This window comes from Trametes versicolor (assembly GCF_000271585.1).
Source record: "Trametes versicolor FP-101664 SS1 unplaced genomic scaffold TRAVEscaffold_16, whole genome shotgun sequence".
Taxonomy (NCBI): domain Eukaryota; kingdom Fungi; phylum Basidiomycota; class Agaricomycetes; order Polyporales; family Polyporaceae; genus Trametes; species Trametes versicolor.
In genome coordinates, this window is record NW_007360336.1 from 42,390 (window position 1) to 59,428 (window position 17,039).

The window sequence follows — 17,039 nt, forward strand, 5'->3', positions numbered from 1 at the left end:
GCCTCGCGAAGATTCGGACGCCTTCCACGACGTTCTACAGCCCCTTCCGCATTTGGCATCCTATGTCTACCTCCATTGTGTACAGCTCACGTAGGCGATGCTCTTGGCGAGGACACCAGTCCTTGTCTTCCGCTTACCTGCCCCTTCAGCACCTCCACCATCGCCTTCACCTCCTCGTTCTCCTGCCACAGCTCCTCGTTCTCATCCCGCAACCTCTCGTTCGCCTTTTCCAATTTACGGTACTCCTCCGAGCCCAGCGTATCCCTATGCATTTGTGTGGTCTTCCGCGCCGCTTCCAGGTCCTTCTGTGATTGCTTGATCCTGTTCTCAAGTTCCAGAATCTGCTGCCTCTGCGCACTGCTCGGTACTTTTTGTCAGACAATCGTGTTGTTCCCCAACACCGCCAACAACTTACGCTGCGTTCTGCTCCGCCTCTACCTGAGCGTTCTCGAAGGCGTCTAGCCTGAATTCCATCTTTCTGTACTTGCTCGCGAACGCCGCCAGGTACTCCTTGCTGTCGTTGATCTTGTGCACATCCGCCTCCCTGCGAGTACCATTTGAGCGTATACGTTTACAGACACCAACTTCGACTACATACCACAGCCGCTGCAGCTTGATGAGTTGATTGATCTGCGTCTCGTAGTCGTACAGTCTGTCCACTTTGGGCGCATTCTCCTTGATCTTCGTCTCCAGATGGAACACCAGCTGGTTTGCCTCCGCAAGCAGCTTGCCCTGCGCGGCGAATGTGTCCTACAAGATGCTGTCAGCGCATGTGCCGCATATCAGGTTACGCACGGCCAACCTTGGCTTCCTTCTCCGCAGCGCGCATGGCCGCAGCTTCAGCGGTCCATGCTTTCTTCTCTGTGCGCAGTCCAGCCACCCGGTCCTGCAGCTCCTTGTTCCAATCCGTATACCTGGACCGAGCGGCGATGGCTTGCTCCTTCGCCTCTTTCAGCTCCTTGCGCAAGCGATCTACCGTGTGCTTGTACTCCTTCAGCTTGTTGTGCTGCGTCAATCGTGAGTTACGCGCGAAGTGCACGGTCAGTGCGATCACATACCAGGCCCTGGCGTTCCACCTCCTCGGTCCGCGACACCACGCGGTCCTTGCACAACCGCCCGATGTGTTTCACGTTTTCGCGAGTCGTCCACAGCTCGAGGTTCAGCTCGTTCTTCAGTAGGAGCACCTCCCTCTGCAGCGCCGAGATCGCCTGCGCGACGTGCCGCGGCAACGATCCGTCCGAGTCCTTGCTGTGTTCGGACTGCGAAGGCGTCGGCGGAGACTCCACCTGCTCCTCCGAAGGCTGTAGGGACTCCCGTTCCGCTCGTGAGGAAGAGCGTGTGCGGGGTCGCAAGGGGAACAAGACTGCCGACCATGCGGGGGAAGGGTCCACGATCGCGATGTCAAGTCCCGACTTCAGTGCTACCGAGGTCGCGACCATGTGGGTGAGCGAGATCCTATGCGGTCCAGGAGTGGATGATGGGGCGAAGTCCGCCTCCACATGCACGGTCTCCAGCGACGATGAGAGGGGGGCACTATCCCATGCCTCCGTCTGCGACGCAGAAGGGTCTGCCGAAGGAGGGCGCGGAGCTTCAGGAGAAGGGGTCCTGACGGGTGCGGCGGATATGCCCGTTGGCTGAGGCTGGCGCGACCCGAGCGCTGCATTGCGGGCTTCGAGCATGGTCGCGCCGCCGACGATCCGCGCAATGTCGAACTGCTCCGAGGCCCAGAAGTCCGGCTGCTCCAGCTCTTCCGACGCTTCGCGCCAGATGAGCAGCGGGTGCAAGACGTGCCTGCGCAGCAACGGCTGTTCGCTCGTTCAGTCGACGCCGATCTGCAAGACAGCCTGTACGCACCTCACTTTTGCTCTTGATCTTCTCCGCATCGAGAGCCTCTTCCCATTCGACGGCGTATAGGCTGTCCACACCGTTGTCCGTCAAGTACCGGACTGGACATTGCAAGAACCGGATCACATTGCACGGGAAGAGGTAATACAAGAACGTAAAGTAGCGGTCGGGTGACGGTGCTTTCGACGCCGGGCCGTCGAAAGTGAGTTCCAACCGCTCCCATTCGATGTCTTCGCGGATCTGGAGCGGGCGCGAGCCCTCACGCACGACGTCCTCGTCATCGTCAGATGCTAGCGCATCATCTTCGTCATCTTCGTCAGGATCTGGTAGAACGGGAACGATAGGAGAGGATGATTGGCGTTCCTTCCAGCATAGAATTCGTGCGAGGACGACGAGCAGAAGCGGCAGGAGGCTCTTGAGTTGTTGACATGCCTTGATGGCGAAGATTGGTAGGAGCTTGATGAGTACGGTCAAAGCAATAGTGCAGACCGTGGAGGAGTTATCGAAGATGAGGGAGTGGAGGAGGCTGGTCATGAGTGGGTGAGAGGCAAGAACATGGGCGTGGTCAGGGAAGGCAGGTTCCGACGTGTAGGCGTTCAAGAGTATGAGGAGTTGCAGACGTGAAGTCGGGGAGACATAACAATGATAGAGCTCGGTGAGGAAGTCCTGTATGCCATGCGTTCAGATGGAGGGTAGACGGATGAGAGACATTCTCCAGAAGCCTTACATGTGGTCGTTCGAGGGCAACCCTTACAAGGACGTCTTCGAGATTCGCCTTCCAGTACGCCTTCTTCTCCCTCTGTACTTCATCCAACTCTGCCCACTCCAAGACGTCATCCCCGGAGCTCTCGTTAAAGGCGTCTAGAAGGTACAGGTCCATGAGCCGCCTCCGGAAGTCACCCACCCGCTCCTTTTGCTTCTCAACCTCCGCAGGGTCATCTTCTGCAGCAGAAGAGAAGTTGCTTCCAGGGTCGAGAGCAGAAGTGATCAGCTCCTTCGCATAGTTCACCGCAGGAAGAGGGAGCTTCGGTTCGCGGAGCGTCGGCCGGAGCACCAGGTCAAACCAGGTCGAGATGATCGAGCTGGAGGGGAGAACGGGCCTCAGGTGATAGAGGAAAGCCAAGAAGATCTCGGCTTGCGGGAAGAGGGCGTGGCCGACGACATCGTCGTAGATTACTTGAAGCTCATCCTCGAGCTGGTGCATAAGCGTACCCGCTTCCGGGGATGCGGAGCACTCCAGGACGAAAGCATCAACTCTAGCAAGGAGCTCATTGAGAGAAACCGCGTCCAGCGAGGAGTCGAGGATGAGCCTGAGATGAGCGCAGAGCTCGGCGATGGTGGCAGAGGAAGACATGATGCCCGCATATTTTGGACCTGGAGTCTATGCCAGAGCAATCAAGCGCCCGGGGAGACGGAGTTAGATCCGACCCAACCACTCGATCGAGCGGGCCACGTCTTTGCAACAAACCAGATATTTACCCCATTCTCATTAGTGCTTTGGCTTACAGGGTCAATACTGCACCCATAGTATGCACGGACAAAGACAAAGACAATGCATACATCGAGAAGAAAGCACAAGCACGCTGTGGCAGAGCGTCCTCGAGCTCTTGAGATAGCTTCCATCCCCGCTACAGTGCCGGACAACCAAAGTCGACAATTTTGGTCGACCAATTTTGTAGACTTCCGGAACCACCAGAAAAGATGCGTATTAGACGTTATTTGCAGTGAGGGTGCGCCCGTTGGAGTAGTTCAATATTGCGAGTGGAGCAATACCAGATCCTGTAGATTTCAGCCTGTTCACAGTGCGAGAGGCCCACGCGATGGCTCCATGTAATACAAGCGCCGGCACCACCTGAGCTGGTACAAACCTGCTGCAAATAACCTCTATTGACTGTACGAACATTCTGGGCTTGGTCCGGACGAAAACGGTTGGCTCAATCCTTCACAAATCGCGATTTACTACTTTTGGGTGTCCAAAAGTTTGGCCAACCCAAAAAAGCGCCGGAGAAACTCCGGAATTGTGTTTTTGGACTCCTTGATTTTTTCTACGCATGCCCACGGTGTCGGCCTGGCCGTAAAAAATCTCATTCGGGATGCCGGTGCCGCCGATTCCGGCTCAGACGCCCGGCTGGTAGGTCTGGCGCCCAAGAGGCGCTCGCTTGCGGCTACTCGATGCGCTTGAGCTCAGGATTGATATCAGTTGGGCAACACAATTTATAATAGTCATTACATTGGCGGGTTGATAAAGACTACAAAGACACCCTACACGAGTGTCACCGCACGGCAGAGGCCATCAGACCTATGGGAAGTGCTCTAGAAGGGGTAAATAAGCGCGCAAATTCGGCCCAAAAAATTGGCCAACCCAAAAATCCATGGGAAAAACTTCGGAGTTGCATTTTTGAGCTCTTTTAGCCTCCCTGTCCATGAATCCGGTGTCAGTTTGCCCGAAAAAAATCGCGATCAGGCGCTAGACGAATTGTCGACTTTGGTTGTCCGGCACTGTACCATCTTTGAAGCAATACGTAAATGTATCAGAGAGTAGGCTGCACTCGCGTTAGATAATTGACTTACGATATTACAATAGGAATGTGAAAGGTTTTCCCGCCCGGGCACCTCAGTCGTCCAACCACTTGCCTACCCGCTTCAACGCCTCCGTGCGCTCAGGCTCGTGCCATGTGAAGACCATAAAGTCATGCACGGCGTCTGGTACCACATCAACTGTCACCGGGACCCCATCCGCCTTCAGCCTGTCCGCTACGACCAGGGAGTCGTCGAGTATCTTCTCAGCGCCGCCCGCAGAGACGAAGGTTGGCGGGAAGCCCTTGAACAGCCCCTCGAGCGGGTCCAAGTGTGGGGAGCAAGGCGAGAGGTATCGGTTCGTCTTGGCCTGCTCCCGGTCTAGCGGTCCCAAGTACGACAGGATGCCGTACCCGCCGAACGCGTTATTGGGGCTGGTTGAGAAGATGTCCGTCGCAAAGTTGCGCGCCAAAGATGCGTCTGGCGTCGTGCGGGAGGACGACAGGTCCAGCCAGCTCGACAGGGACAGCAGGCGGCCTGGCGGCGCGAGACCTGGGATCGCGTTCTCGACAAGGTGGCGGACCAGCGCGAATGCGATGTTGCCGCCTGCGGAGTCTCCGGCGACGATGATGTTCTGGGGCTCAAATCCGACGTCTTTGACGAGATACTGATACGCCGCAAGGCTGTCCAGGACTGCAGCGGGGAAGGGGTTCGCCGGTGGATCCGGGGCGGTTGCTGAGAGACGGTAGTCCACCGCGAGGATTCTTTCCACCTTCTTGCTATGAGCGAGCAGGCCGCGGGCTATGCTCGAGATGGTGGAGTCCGGATGCGCAGTTCCCAGCTATACGGAACGAGGTCAGAACGTTATACCATAGGATGGGTTATCCAAGCCACGGGAACTTACGTGAAAAGCGCCTCCGTGGATGTGAAGAATGGTGATTTCACCGGTCTTCGCCTTCAAGTCCTGCGGGACTGTGCTGCCCGGCTTGATGTACCAGTATGTGGGGACCCGCTCCGTCTTCACTCCCGCGGTCTCCGCAGCTTTGCGGACCTCCCCGCAAAATGCGTCGGCATTCTCGGGGAGACCCTCCACCCACACGAACTTCGCGTCCTTCAGCTCGCTATCCGACTTCGGGACGTCGTGAGTGGACCTGAGGCCGACTTTGGTCGGGAGGCCCGTAAGTTCGCGCATCAGCATGACGCGAATGCATCTTGAAAGTGGCCACGACGCCTTCGGGCGGTTGCTCCGCGGTAAGAACCAGATGTACCACAGGGGCACGCGCACGAAGAGGGTCGAGAGGACCAGGTAAGCGAGGTAAGCGCCTTTGAAAGGCTGGCGACGCAAGAGTGGTTGTGCCATAGTCTGCTCCTCGATGATGGTCACTGCAGTTCAACTGTACTGACCGGGGAGAGATTGTGAGTGCGAACTTGGCGTGCGCTAGTGCGGGATGGACGTCCGCAGCTCGTTGGACTTGCCTCCACCACCTATATACCTGCGGAAAGGTCACACGTGAGCCGGGTAGGCGATCCTCGATGGGTTATATGATTTTTCACAAGGCCATACGTGAGAAGCGGGAAGTAAGCTTCCGGATGTCGAACCTGGGTGACGGCGAGAACAGCGAACCGGCATCCGGCGCTACACTGTACACATGGCGCGCCTCGTCATACAAGCGACAGTACTTGTCGCCCTCATGACGCATTAATCGTGTAGTTCCGTATGCAGCGACTGTGTTGCTTTGGAGGTGTCAGAAGTTTGAAAGACGGTCAGCTTCGGCGCAGCGTTACGCATAATCCATTAGCCAGCCGCAAGTTCACACTACTCCGTGGAGACTTCTTCGACGTTGAACCTAACCGCTCGTCCAGTGCTCTCCCACTCATCCGCGCCGTCGACCTTCTCGTATTGAGGCAAGTACTCCTTCCGCGATTCTCTCTTCGACACGGTGTCTTGGCCCCATTCTGCGTCCCGCTTCTTGATCATCTCTTCTGGAGGACCCTGGCCGTCACGCGTGTAAGCCATCATGAGATTTGGCGGCCCGAGGGGAAGCTCGGGGGAGGTGTCGATCGCCCAAGTGTGGATCGTCTTCCCATACGTCCTCTGAAGTTCTAGCATAGCAGGTTGCTCTGCCAGGTCCGTCGCAGAGGCTGTCGGCATGTTAAGCATAGTTCAATCATCACCGAAGCTAGATAACGCAGACTCACCAGGCACCATGGCTTTTGTCGCCAGTTGGAGCAATCCACTTTCAACCTGTGATAATGAGTTAGTACCCTTGTTCCTCTCGGGCGTGTGAGCCATCCGTTGGGCTTACCTCGTACTTGTGAGAATGCCAATACTTCTTCTCATCCCGGGACAGGGACGTGAACACCTACATTCCGCCCAACGCGTTTCGGATCAGCCCCTAGCCTGTGCAAGTTTTCATTCCTACCTCTTCCGAGACGATATACTCGATCCCGATCAGCCTCGCATCCAACTTGTCCGAGTCGTAGATGATGCATTGGTGAAGGTCTGCTGAGAGATGTTGGCAATAATGGTGTGCTTCAACATGTCGAGAGCGATCTTGACTGTAAGTATGGCTTATTCAGTGCCAAACTGAAGCAATAGAATGATAAAGACGCACGAATAGACGTGAAAGGCACATAAATGCTGGTGAATTGCGTTGATTGGTTTGAAGCTCATGATGGCGGTTCCTGCTGCATGGTAGGGAGCAGAGTGGTACGCCGAGTATTTAGTCTCTGTATCCATGACGGTTTCAAGAGAGGACATTTTACGAGGAAGGCGATGGGGTCGACTCCCCGTGGTATATAAGTCCAGGTGTCTAGACATGACGTCGTTTAAGCATCACGTCTGCAATTGGAGCCACCAGCTGAAACTGGATAGAAGACACCTGGACTGGGAGCAGTGCTGGACCTAATCGCTATTATAAGTGTAAACGGTTTTATGGAAGAGAACATATATTAGTTGCCAGAGCTGCACAGTGGAGACCCAAGATTGTAGCATTGAGTCCCCGCCGTGAAGGCCTGCATAGACGAACGACCATTCTCGTCTAGGGCGCAGCTTTGCTTGCATATTCGCATCAATCTTCAGATAGATGGTCGCACGTCGTGTCGCGGAAAGTAGGTCTGCCATAGTCCTTTTGGCCGTGAACAGCGAGTGGTGGTCAACTTCAAGCAGAGGAACGTTGAGGAAGCGCTCGAAGGTCGATAGCTGTTCCTTATGGGGATTGTGTGGGGTTAGGGTTACGCGTGTTCTGCCTCCTCGTCACTGTCGACCACAGCGAGCAACCCCTACGACCCCGTAACCTCCGTCAAAAACAACGGTAAGCGCATCTTCCCCGCCAACCGACGCACCCATCCCGCCTTCTCGACCATACGTACTCAGGGATGGGGTGGATGGCTGCGCGTTCTTCTGGATGTAGCCCCGGGCGCTGACAGCAGGCCCGGCGTACAGATGTCCGCCACCATCGAGGAAGTCCACTCCGACCACTCGTCGCACGACCACGAGCATGACCACGAGCATGACCACGACCACGACCACGACGAGGACCCCACCTCCCAGGCGGCGCTTGACAAGATCCAGTCGCGCTCCGAGCGTAAGGCCAGGAAGGCTCTGATCACCCTCGGTCTCAAGAAGGTCCCGGGCATCACCCGTGTCACCCTCCGGAGGCCCAAGAACGTACGTATTCTCGGATGTGCGGCGCGCGTGCGGAAAGACTGACGCGACTACGAATGCAGGTCCTGTTCGTGATCGCGAGCCCCGATGTGTACAAGTCGCCCAACAGCGACTGCTACATCGTCTTCGGTGAGGCGAAGGTATGTACCCTATCGATTCATTCTACAAGTCATTTGCCAATCACCGTTCCCGTAGATCGAGGACATGAACTCGCAGGCGCAGCTCTCCGCTGCCCAGCAGCTCGCGAGCGGCGGCGGTTCCAGCGGTGTCCCCAACCTCGAGGGTTCCAGCATCGACCGTGAGCCCGCTGATGACGATGACATCCCCGAGCTCGAGGCGGTTGAGGAGGACGGCAACGTCGATGAGACCGGTGTCGACCCCAAGGACATCGAGCTTGTCATCCAGCAGGTTGGCTGCACGCGCGCGAAGGCCGTACGGGTATTGAAGGAGAGCGGAGGTGATCTGATCAATGCGAGTGCGTATAACTCCTTTCTGCTCTCTTGGAAGGCGTTGCTTATATCCGATCTGCAGTCATGGCCGCAAGCGAGTGATCTGTTGTATTCGGTTTCGCTGCACCACTCTACCTCTTTGCTCTGCCCTCACGTCCAAAACATACCCTTCGGTGTGCCGATGACTTCTCCACAATTGTGTGATCGCGTGTCCCATGATTCCGCCGTGAAACTCACATCGTGGTCAATGGGTTCAGTCAGACTTTTTCCATCGACGCAGTTCTACGAAGTAATTTGACCTCTCCCAACCATCCTGGACTATCTTCACGCCGTACACCGACCCGGCTTCTGGTTCGCCCACCTGCAAGCCCATCTCCCCCGCAGCCTCCGTGACGAGCTCGTTTAGCTCACCCTCTGCGAACATATGGTAATATCGGTCGAACACCTTGGATGCAGCTGGCGCGGGCTCCTCCTTCGATCCCGCAACCTTTTCTTCCGGGCCATGCTGATGTCCGCCCTTATCTTTCCGCGTAGCCTTGGGCTTGGGCGCAGCGGGCTGCGCGAGCACCCATGGCACAAACACATCCTGGCCCTTGCCCGAGGGTGCGCGAGCCTCGATACCACGGGTTTCGCTTGAGCCTGCTGGTATGCTTCTCTTCGAAAGCTCATCCTGCTCGACCGCCCACACGTAAATCAGAGCACGTCCGTGCGCAGGCGAGATGCTCTCGAGGAGCCGCTGCGGTCCCGCATGAGCCCGGGTGTGGAGAGACAATTAAAGAGGCTCCCGCACCTTGACAGCAGCTCTCCGTCGCTCAGGGGTAGCGAGGTGGTGGATGGTAGCTATCGAAATAGCATAATCCTGCAAGAATGTCCGAGTGAGACCGCAGACGAAGCACGCGCGAGGGGACACGGGAGATGAGAAGAGTACTGACAAACGCGCCTGCGCGCCATGGCCCGTCGAGGACGTCGCCCCACACGACCTCGCGTTCACGTTCGCCGGCGTGCTTCGCGATCTGGAGGAGGTTCTTGCTGCGATCGAGCCCGACCGTCCACACGCTCCCGGGTCGCTCTAATGGTAGCGGGAGATACTTCCCATTGCCCGTACCGAGGTCAACGCCGACTGACCCCGTTGGAAACGAAGAGAGAAATGTCGCGATGATGGGCCATGGCTGGTAGAAAGACGAAGTGTTGTCAGTGAGAGCGTGAGGGCACAATGAGATAACGTGCGCACCTTGTAGCGTGTCGAGGAGAAGTGCGGTGCAATTTCGTCGTACACAGCGTGTACATGCGCATCCTCATATGTTTGCGGGTCGTCTGCGGAAACCGTGGTCGCCTTCACTGTCGGCATCGGTTTAAAGAAGCTCTGGAGACGAGTCGCTGAACGCTCGGAGCAAGATCAGACGCGGACGGAAGGTTTCAATGATACAATTGTGGGGTATATCACGGACAGGGCTAGTGGTAGACACAGTGCGAGTAGATGGCAGCAGTAATACAGACAGTGTAGAATCCCTGGAGCGAGAGATGGAGGTAGGAGTGAGGGGAAAAGACAGACTCGCACTCAGCGCTCTGCGCCGTTCTTTCGAGCGTGATCGTGATCGACAAAGCCCATCTCCTCGTCGAGGATTTCTCGGAACCTGCTTCCGTTGAACTGGGGAAAGGGAACGAGCTCCGTAGTATCTAGTGTTGCGATAGCGCGAGGGAGATCGCTGAAAGGCGCCATATATGGCATGAGGGACGAAGAGAGGTTTAGTGCGGATGTGCTCACACGACAGTGGACGAACGCAAGTGGCCTAGGCCCGCAAGGGCGTCGGAGAGCTCCTCCTGGTGATTGTCTAGCAAGGTCGGATTGGGAACGACGATGAGGGGTTTGCCGAGCCGGAGGACGTCTATGATCGTGCCGGAGCCTGGGGACGAGAACGCGGTCGGCGGGACGGGTGGAGAGGCAAGTGCGGGGAAAGAGAGTATACCTGCATGGCTGATGATCAAATCAGCGCGCTCGTAATCTTGCTTGAGAGAAGGCTTGAATCTCCATACGTTGATGTCGAGCGTGTGGTCGGTGCGCCGCCAGTGGTCGTCCGCGAGCTGCTGGAGCTGCGCGGTGTCGAAATCGGAGTTGCCGCACTGAACGTCGAGCGAGCGGTATCCTCGCGCGCGGAGCGCGTCGAGCACGGGCTGGTCGAGTGCGGCCTGGACGAGGGCGTCGAAGCGGGTGGACCCGACGGTGAGGAAGACATGCATGCCAGGCGGGGTGTGCGGGGCGAGGGCTGGTGCGCGGGATCGTGGGTCGAGGGAGTCTGACTCGGCCATGGGCAGCAGCAGCGACACTGCGTCCTCCGTGCAAACGCCTCCACTCGCGTTCATATACGCTCGCCTCCTGCTCGTTCCTGTCCTCCCCCGGTGATCATTCATCAGTCCGCTACGCCCCCTCGACACCCACCTGACCCGCCATGGGCTACACTCTCTGCGTTTTAGGTCTCCTCTCTCTCCCTCCCCCTCACTGCGCATCTCCTCATTAATCCTCCTAGGATGCGGCACCATGGGCATCGCCGTCCTCTCCGGCGTCCTCGCCAGTCTTGACTCCAAGCCTACGTCTGCGCATCACCCGAAGTGGGAGTCCCATACCTCAGGCACCGTCACTCCCCAGGTACTCGAGGATGAGTCGCTCCCATCTCGTTTCATCGCCTGCGTTAGCCGCGAGGAATCTGCAAAGAAACTCAGCAGCACATTCTTCCATGCCGGCACGCTCGGACGGAGTGTCGAGATCTCGTGTGCGCGCAATGTTCAGGCCGTGCAGCAGGCTAATGTCGTTCTGCTAGGGTGAGTCTTCCTTTGTGCGTGCTACATTTTACCGCGGGTACACATCGCGATCTCCAGATGCAAGCCCCAGCTCGCGAGCACGATCCTGAACGAGCCGGGGATGAAGGAGGCCCTCGAGGGCAAGCTGCTCATCAGCATCCTCGCCGGTGTCACCATCGCCCAGCTGCAGGCCATGGTCGGGGCGTCCACCAAGGTCGTGCGTGCGATGCCCAACACCCCGTGTAAAGTGCGTTCCCACCTCCTCCCCTTGTCCTTCTCATGCGCGACCCCGTGCTGACCGCCCCCGGCGCGCAGATCCGCGAGGGCATGACCGTAGTCAGCACGCTCCCGCCCTCGGACGCGCTCGAGCTCGAGCGGTCGATCATCCTCAACATCTTCTCCTCCATCGGCCGCTGCCGCTTCCTGGAGGAGAAGCATTTCGACGCGTGCACAGCGCTCTCTGGCTCCGGCCCCGCCTTCGCCTGCATCTTCCTGGAGGCCATGGCTGACGGTGGGGTCATGATGGGCCTTCCCCGCGCCGAGGCCCTCGAGCTGGCCGCGCAGAGTATGTCCTATCCTATTTTGGTCTGAGAACACGATGTTGACGGACCGGCGTTTTCAGCGTTACAGGGTACCGCGCGCATGACGCTCCAGGCGGGCACTCACCCTGCGCAACTGAAGGATGCTGTCACTAGTACGTACTACATTGCTCTGGACGGCACGGCATGCTGAAATCCCTTCATCTTCTAGCCCCCGGTGGTTGCACGATCGCCGGTTTGCTCGCGATGGAAGACGGCCGGGTGCGCTCGACGATCGCCCGCGCCATACAGGTGGCCACGGAAAGGGCAAGCCAGCTCGGACAGCCAGCGAAAAAGTGAGTGTCTGTCTGACGAACAGGTCGGCATGCGTAGAAGGCATGTACAAGAAAAGAAGGAAGAATTAGATCGTGTATTGCGTATGAACATCACATTGCTATTCAGACGATGTGCCGAATTATCAGCGCACATTCGACAGACTGGCACTTGAGTCTGAGACCTGGATGGATACTACGTCGTATGAACAGGACACAGTTGGATATTAATAGTTGCTTAGAATATACGTTGGACGTTGAACCTACTTCTCTCGGTCTCACACGCGAAGGATCGATAGGTGAGCACGCAGGAGACGTTTGGAAACACGAAGACGCATTTCATTGCGCAGAGACATAGATAAACGATACATGGATGTCACAGCCGGTACGAGTCGACGACCTTCACTGGATCTGAAGGCAACCGCTAGAGTGGCGGAGTCTGTCTAGGATTCCTCTTGCTCCCATAAAATGAGGATGGTCGTGTGAGATGAGGACGCCACCCAGAGTGTTGAGGAGCGTGACCGACAAGTGATTTGGAATGTTCAAAAGATATATTTGAAAAGTAGCTGTGGGAAGTTGTATTAGCATGTTATGACGATATAAAACATATGAGACGTACCTGTCATGGATCTAAGAAGCTTCGGGAAGGTATGTAAGATGTCTCCAGTGTGTGAACCACCCCCTCCATACAGAGCGAGTAAACGCTCTGCTCGACCAATAATTGGTCGCTGGAGGAAGAGGCAAAAAAAGCACAGGAAAATTATATCTCAATCTTGCTCTCTTGAATGAATGCTCCACCGGACGGTGTAACGATGGAGCACTAAAGTGATAGAGCGGGGTTCGAGAAAAGGGGAAGCTCACGCGCCGGCCGTTCGAGATGCAAGGAATATATTGTCCAGTAGAGTACACACGCGACCTAAGGAGAGGCATGATTAGGACGATGCGAAAGGATAACGCGTTGTTGCAGACTTACCACAACAACAAACGACAGCTATCACCGGTCTGCAGCAAAGAACAGAGATCAGAACGCGTCGTGAGAGGGTAGGTGGAGAGCGACATACAGAAGTCCAACGTCTCGTCTGCGCGTTTGACGTTTTGCTGGTGGGAGGAGAGAAAGAGGTGAGATTATATACTTTGCGCGCGTTGATGGCACAAATAGGACCAAACACTCACTTTCCACGCTTCCTCGAAGTCCGCGGGCAACACGATGTACCGGTTCTTCCGCACAGCTGCAGGCAAGACATTGATATGACGCAGAAAATTCATTTGAGAACCAAAACGCACCTTGTAGACCGGCACCCTGCACGATGGCGGTGATTTCTGCTGAAGATAACCGCTCCGGACGTGAAACATCTGGGCGCTAATGAGACGGCGCTTAGTTGAAGGGCGCAAAGGACGCTCACAGTCCTCCAGGTCGACGTCGGGGCCGAGGTTCATCTTGCTGGTGACAGTCTGGAAAATCAAACGCTTCTCTCGCCTGTTGGGCAAGGGGAACTCGATCTTCCTGTCGAGACGACCTGGACGCATCAACGCCGGGTCGAGCGTGTCCGCTCGGTTTGTGGCCATGATGACCTACAAGGACAGTTCTGCATTAGCCATCAGTGAACCTGCATATGCAGTGGACGGGGCTCACCTTGACATTGCTTCCCTGGTCGAAACCGTCCATCTGGTTCAGCAACTCCAGCAGGATACGCTGCACCTCGCGATCTGCACCGGTCTGCGCGTCGAAACGTTTCGTCGCAATGGCGTCGATTTCGTCGATGAAGATGATGGCGGGAGCATTCTCTCGGGCCAGCCTGAACACGTCGCGGACCATGCGAGGACCCTCTCCCAGGTACTTTTGCACGAATTCACTGCCCACGACGCGAATGAAGGAAGCGGTTGTGTGATGCGCAACGGCCTTGACCAGCATAGTCTTGCCAGTACCTGCGCAGATGCGGTTAGGTTGTCCCAGACACGCACAGCTGTGCAACAACATACCTGGGGGGCCGTACAGCAGCACGCCACGCGGTGGGTCGATACCAATCTTCTTGTACAGGTCAAAGTGGGTGAGGGGCAGCTCGACCGCCTCCCGGATCTCCTGCTTCTGCGCGTCCATGCCACCAATATCTTGGTACGTTACATCCGGCTTCTCCTCCTTGCCAAGCATGGAGATAGAAGAGTCCGCCTCTGGCGGGAGAATGTCGACGAGGGCATTCGAGTGTCGGTGGAGGGCTACGGATGAGGACGGCTTGAGCAGCTCGCGGTCGAGGGTGGAGAGGATGCGGACGACGTAGTTCGAGCCCGTTGTTGAGCCGACGATGCCGGTGTGTTGGTCAATGGGCTCCAGGAATTGCCCGATGACAAGCGGGACGGACTGAATGCGCTTGACTTCCTCTTGCGCGCGGATGAGTTCGCGCTTGAGATTCGCCTGCTCGTCCTTGATGTAGCTCTCCTGGATGTCGAGCATCTCCAAATGCCGCGCGAGCTTCTTGTACTTCAGATAGAGGTCCTCTTCCTGCTCCAACTCTTGCAAGAGCGAGGCCTTGTCCTCGACCACAGCCTCAAAGGTTGGCTCCTGCAACAGTACAATTAGCACAAGTCCACTAACAGACCCGCGCGCGTGCTTACCTGCTTCTGAATCTCAACGCCGATTTCATCCATGTCGGCAAAAGTGTGGTTTGGGGAGTGGCTTCGAGGAGGACGAGGGAGTTGTGCAGAGCGCAGAGCTGACGCGGCCGCTGAGGACGACGCGTCGAGCTCCGCACGTGAGCCCAATAGACTCGCATCATGGGCGCCTGTTTGCCCAGCGTTCTCTCCGGACGTTCACCCAGCCCCTCGAAATTGCATTCGCTTTTCGACATTACCTGCTGCGGCCATGGCCCATATAATCACGCCCCTTGACCAGCCCTCGAACTACAAGGACTCGCAGTCGCGGGTGGACCGCCAGACGCAAAACGACCTCCTCGCCAAGTCGAGCACTCTCTACGTGCGCCACATCTCCGTGTTTTGCTGCAATCGGTGCTGATAGTCTGCGCAGGTCGGCAATCTCAGTTTCTACACTACGGAAGAGCAAATCTACGAGCTGTTCTCCAAGTGCACCACTCCTGAGGATGGAGGCGGCATTAAGCGTATCATCATGGGTCTGGACCGCAACACCAGGTATGTAAAGTTGGCTTCCACTTATGAAACATGGGCTGAAAGTTCTGTTCAGGACGCCGTGTGGGTTCTGCTTTGTTGAATACTACACTCATGCGGAGGCATTAGCATGCCTCCGGTACATTAGCGGTACCAAGCTAGACGAGCGCATCATTCGGTGCGACATCGACCTTGGCTACCGAGACGGACGACAATTTGGCAGAGGCAAAAGTGGAGGCCAGGTAAGCATCATCATCTTTTCCCCAAGAAATAAGCTAACGCGAATCTGCTTTCAGGTCCGAGACGAGCACAGGCAGGACTACGACCCGGGACGTGGGGGATGGGGGGCTCAAGCACAGCGGCTGGAGGCGGAGCGCAGACGGGAAGTCGAGGAGCGTTACAACGACGCTCAAGACGTCCCTGGCGCTGTCGCCGGAGGTGGAGGAGAATGGAAGTCTGAGCACAACCAGGAAACAATGGCAACGCTCAAACGTGGGCGGTCACCGGAAGACGAAGGAGAAAGCGGACGGGGGGTGAGTTGAACTCCGTTTTAAGGTTGTGCAATATTCACTGACTGGTGTTGCAGGAGCCCCGTGCACGAGTGGAGGAGTCGGAGCCCGACGCAGACCGCATGTAAAGTGCCCCAAAGACACTTTTCTCCCCGTATATACTTCGCTTTCGTGCTCTGTACGCCTATCGTTATGAATTCTTCGCCCCAACGACGTCCGACCATGAGGAGAGCCAATCTATTAATGTATAGCAATAATGGGTGTCGATAGTAGCATAAGGGACGAAGGTTGTGCGAGGCCTTCCACTACCAGACGACGAACGCGCGCATGGTGTGCTTATCGCTCTTCGACTCTGGTCGGAACATCTGCATGTGGTATTTGCGCACAAGGCGGTAGGCTTCGGACGGGGAGGTTGTTCGGACGAGGAAGCGAGAGGTAGAGGCAAGCCGGTCACTGCACGGGTATACAGATGAGAACGGGGTGTTCTTTCGATGAGACAAGCACTCACGTGTCCAGCTTAACAACAACTTCCTTCCCATATTCCGCCCCCGCCAGCTTGACCCCACGCAGGCTGTCGAGCAAGGACCCAACGCTGAGCTTTCCCGGGAGTCCATAAAGCACGACGTTCCGTCCGCTACCAGCGATACCTCCGCTGGGCCCGTCCCCGGTGATGGCGCCTCTTTGCGCTGCCTGGAGGATGCCCTTTTGTCCTCGCATGCGAGGGAGTTCGGGGAGATAACTGAGGAGCCGCGTCTTCACCCTCTTGCCGCCCGCGACGGAGCCATTGAGTGCTTTGTGTGCAACAGCTGCATGTTCTGGACGCGAGAAGGTGAGCAGGCCAGTTCCCGTCGACCTAAAGCGTCTGTAATCCAGGACAGCTAGAGTGCCGACAGAGTGAGTACCCTTGGACGCGTGCAGAATGATGTTTGTCACATACCATTGGAGACGTGTTCTACCTTGGACTTCCCACATAGTCTCCGCAAATCGGCTGGCAGCGCAGTACGAGAAAGACCAGTGAGCTCTACGTGAAGCCTCGAGTTGTTGGCTAGAGAAATATGTCAGTCCCGAAGACAGAATAGTACTGAAAGAGAGGGCGACCTTCGAAGACCTGCTTGCCGACTCTCCTAGCTGCTGTCTGTGTGGCGGCCATCGCGAAACCGAGAAATGTCTGAAGCGCCCGATTCGCGTCTGCCTCGTTCACGCGGGTTGGGCGTCTATGAGGGATCTGCTCCTCCTACCTCCTCCAACCCAGCTGCAGCATTCCCTTCCCCCTCTCGTATGGCTCAGCC

At 56.7% G+C, this 17,039-nt stretch overlaps 9 protein-coding genes across 9 annotated transcripts; 3 read left to right on the forward strand and 6 right to left on the reverse strand.

Moving 5' to 3' along the window:
• Nucleotides 1-44: 44 nt before the first annotated feature.
• On the reverse strand, nt 45-3,199 carry TRAVEDRAFT_175812 (uncharacterized protein; the record flags this gene model as incomplete). Its single annotated transcript, XM_008047064.1, has 7 exons — nt 45-357; nt 416-544; nt 599-750; nt 803-1,006; nt 1,059-1,805; nt 1,855-2,511; nt 2,573-3,199. The coding sequence occupies 7 exons, from the start codon at nt 3,197-3,199 to the stop codon at nt 87-89; spliced, it is 2,787 nt and encodes a 928-aa protein (XP_008045255.1). The 3' UTR covers nt 45-86.
• Nucleotides 3,200-4,459: 1,260 nt separating this feature from the next.
• Nucleotides 4,460-5,722, reverse strand: TRAVEDRAFT_136829 (alpha/beta-hydrolase; the record flags this gene model as incomplete). Its single annotated transcript, XM_008047065.1, has 2 exons — nt 4,460-5,203; nt 5,267-5,722. The coding sequence occupies 2 exons, from the start codon at nt 5,720-5,722 to the stop codon at nt 4,460-4,462; spliced, it is 1,200 nt and encodes a 399-aa protein (XP_008045256.1).
• Nucleotides 5,723-6,178: 456 nt separating this feature from the next.
• Nucleotides 6,179-7,102, reverse strand: TRAVEDRAFT_40828 (DUF1264-domain-containing protein; the record flags this gene model as incomplete). The annotated part of the gene is made up of 5 exons (XM_008047045.1): nt 6,179-6,504; nt 6,562-6,607; nt 6,669-6,725; nt 6,786-6,921; nt 6,978-7,102. The coding sequence occupies 5 exons, from the start codon at nt 7,100-7,102 to the stop codon at nt 6,179-6,181; spliced, it is 690 nt and encodes a 229-aa protein (XP_008045236.1).
• A 705-nt stretch (nt 7,103-7,807) lies between these two features.
• On the forward strand, nt 7,808-8,580 carry TRAVEDRAFT_40829 (nascent polypeptide-associated complex alpha subunit; the record flags this gene model as incomplete). The annotated part of the gene is made up of 4 exons (XM_008047046.1): nt 7,808-8,032; nt 8,092-8,169; nt 8,225-8,504; nt 8,561-8,580. 4 exons carry the CDS (start codon nt 7,808-7,810, stop codon nt 8,578-8,580), a joined length of 603 nt encoding a protein of 200 aa, XP_008045237.1.
• A 52-nt stretch (nt 8,581-8,632) lies between these two features.
• Nucleotides 8,633-10,789, reverse strand: TRAVEDRAFT_175821 (S-adenosyl-L-methionine-dependent methyltransferase). Its single transcript, XM_008047066.1, has 6 exons — nt 10,446-10,789; nt 10,244-10,382; nt 9,710-10,184; nt 9,411-9,647; nt 9,269-9,337; nt 8,633-9,214 (listed from the first exon to the last, which is right to left on the reverse strand). Exons 3-6 carry the CDS (start codon nt 9,824-9,826, stop codon nt 8,732-8,734), a joined length of 906 nt encoding a protein of 301 aa, XP_008045257.1. The 5' UTR covers nt 9,827-10,184; nt 10,244-10,382; nt 10,446-10,789; the 3' UTR covers nt 8,633-8,731.
• Nucleotides 10,790-10,925: 136 nt separating this feature from the next.
• TRAVEDRAFT_136649 (pyrroline-5-carboxylate reductase) lies at nt 10,926-12,152 on the forward strand (the record flags this gene model as incomplete). The annotated part of the gene is made up of 6 exons (XM_008047067.1): nt 10,926-10,950; nt 11,004-11,295; nt 11,353-11,521; nt 11,590-11,839; nt 11,897-11,968; nt 12,025-12,152. The coding sequence occupies 6 exons, from the start codon at nt 10,926-10,928 to the stop codon at nt 12,150-12,152; spliced, it is 936 nt and encodes a 311-aa protein (XP_008045258.1).
• Nucleotides 12,153-12,997: 845 nt separating this feature from the next.
• TRAVEDRAFT_175824 (26S proteasome subunit P45) lies at nt 12,998-14,809 on the reverse strand. Its single transcript, XM_008047068.1, has 9 exons — nt 14,735-14,809; nt 14,105-14,681; nt 13,758-14,050; nt 13,528-13,696; nt 13,409-13,477; nt 13,298-13,353; nt 13,186-13,222; nt 13,098-13,126; nt 12,998-13,040 (listed from the first exon to the last, which is right to left on the reverse strand). Exons 1-8 carry the CDS (start codon nt 14,765-14,767, stop codon nt 13,119-13,121), a joined length of 1,242 nt encoding a protein of 413 aa, XP_008045259.1. The 5' UTR covers nt 14,768-14,809; the 3' UTR covers nt 12,998-13,040; nt 13,098-13,118.
• A 118-nt stretch (nt 14,810-14,927) lies between these two features.
• Nucleotides 14,928-15,953, forward strand: TRAVEDRAFT_156818 (RNA-binding domain-containing protein). Its single transcript, XM_008047069.1, has 5 exons — nt 14,928-15,092; nt 15,144-15,265; nt 15,318-15,483; nt 15,538-15,774; nt 15,828-15,953. Exons 1-5 carry the CDS (start codon nt 14,982-14,984, stop codon nt 15,876-15,878), a joined length of 687 nt encoding a protein of 228 aa, XP_008045260.1. The 5' UTR covers nt 14,928-14,981; the 3' UTR covers nt 15,879-15,953.
• Nucleotides 15,954-15,972: 19 nt separating this feature from the next.
• Nucleotides 15,973-16,900, reverse strand: TRAVEDRAFT_175830 (uncharacterized protein; the record flags this gene model as incomplete). The annotated part of the gene is made up of 4 exons (XM_008047070.1): nt 15,973-16,203; nt 16,259-16,628; nt 16,688-16,795; nt 16,849-16,900. 4 exons carry the CDS (start codon nt 16,898-16,900, stop codon nt 16,056-16,058), a joined length of 678 nt encoding a protein of 225 aa, XP_008045261.1. The 3' UTR covers nt 15,973-16,055.
• Nucleotides 16,901-17,039: the final 139 nt, after the last annotated feature.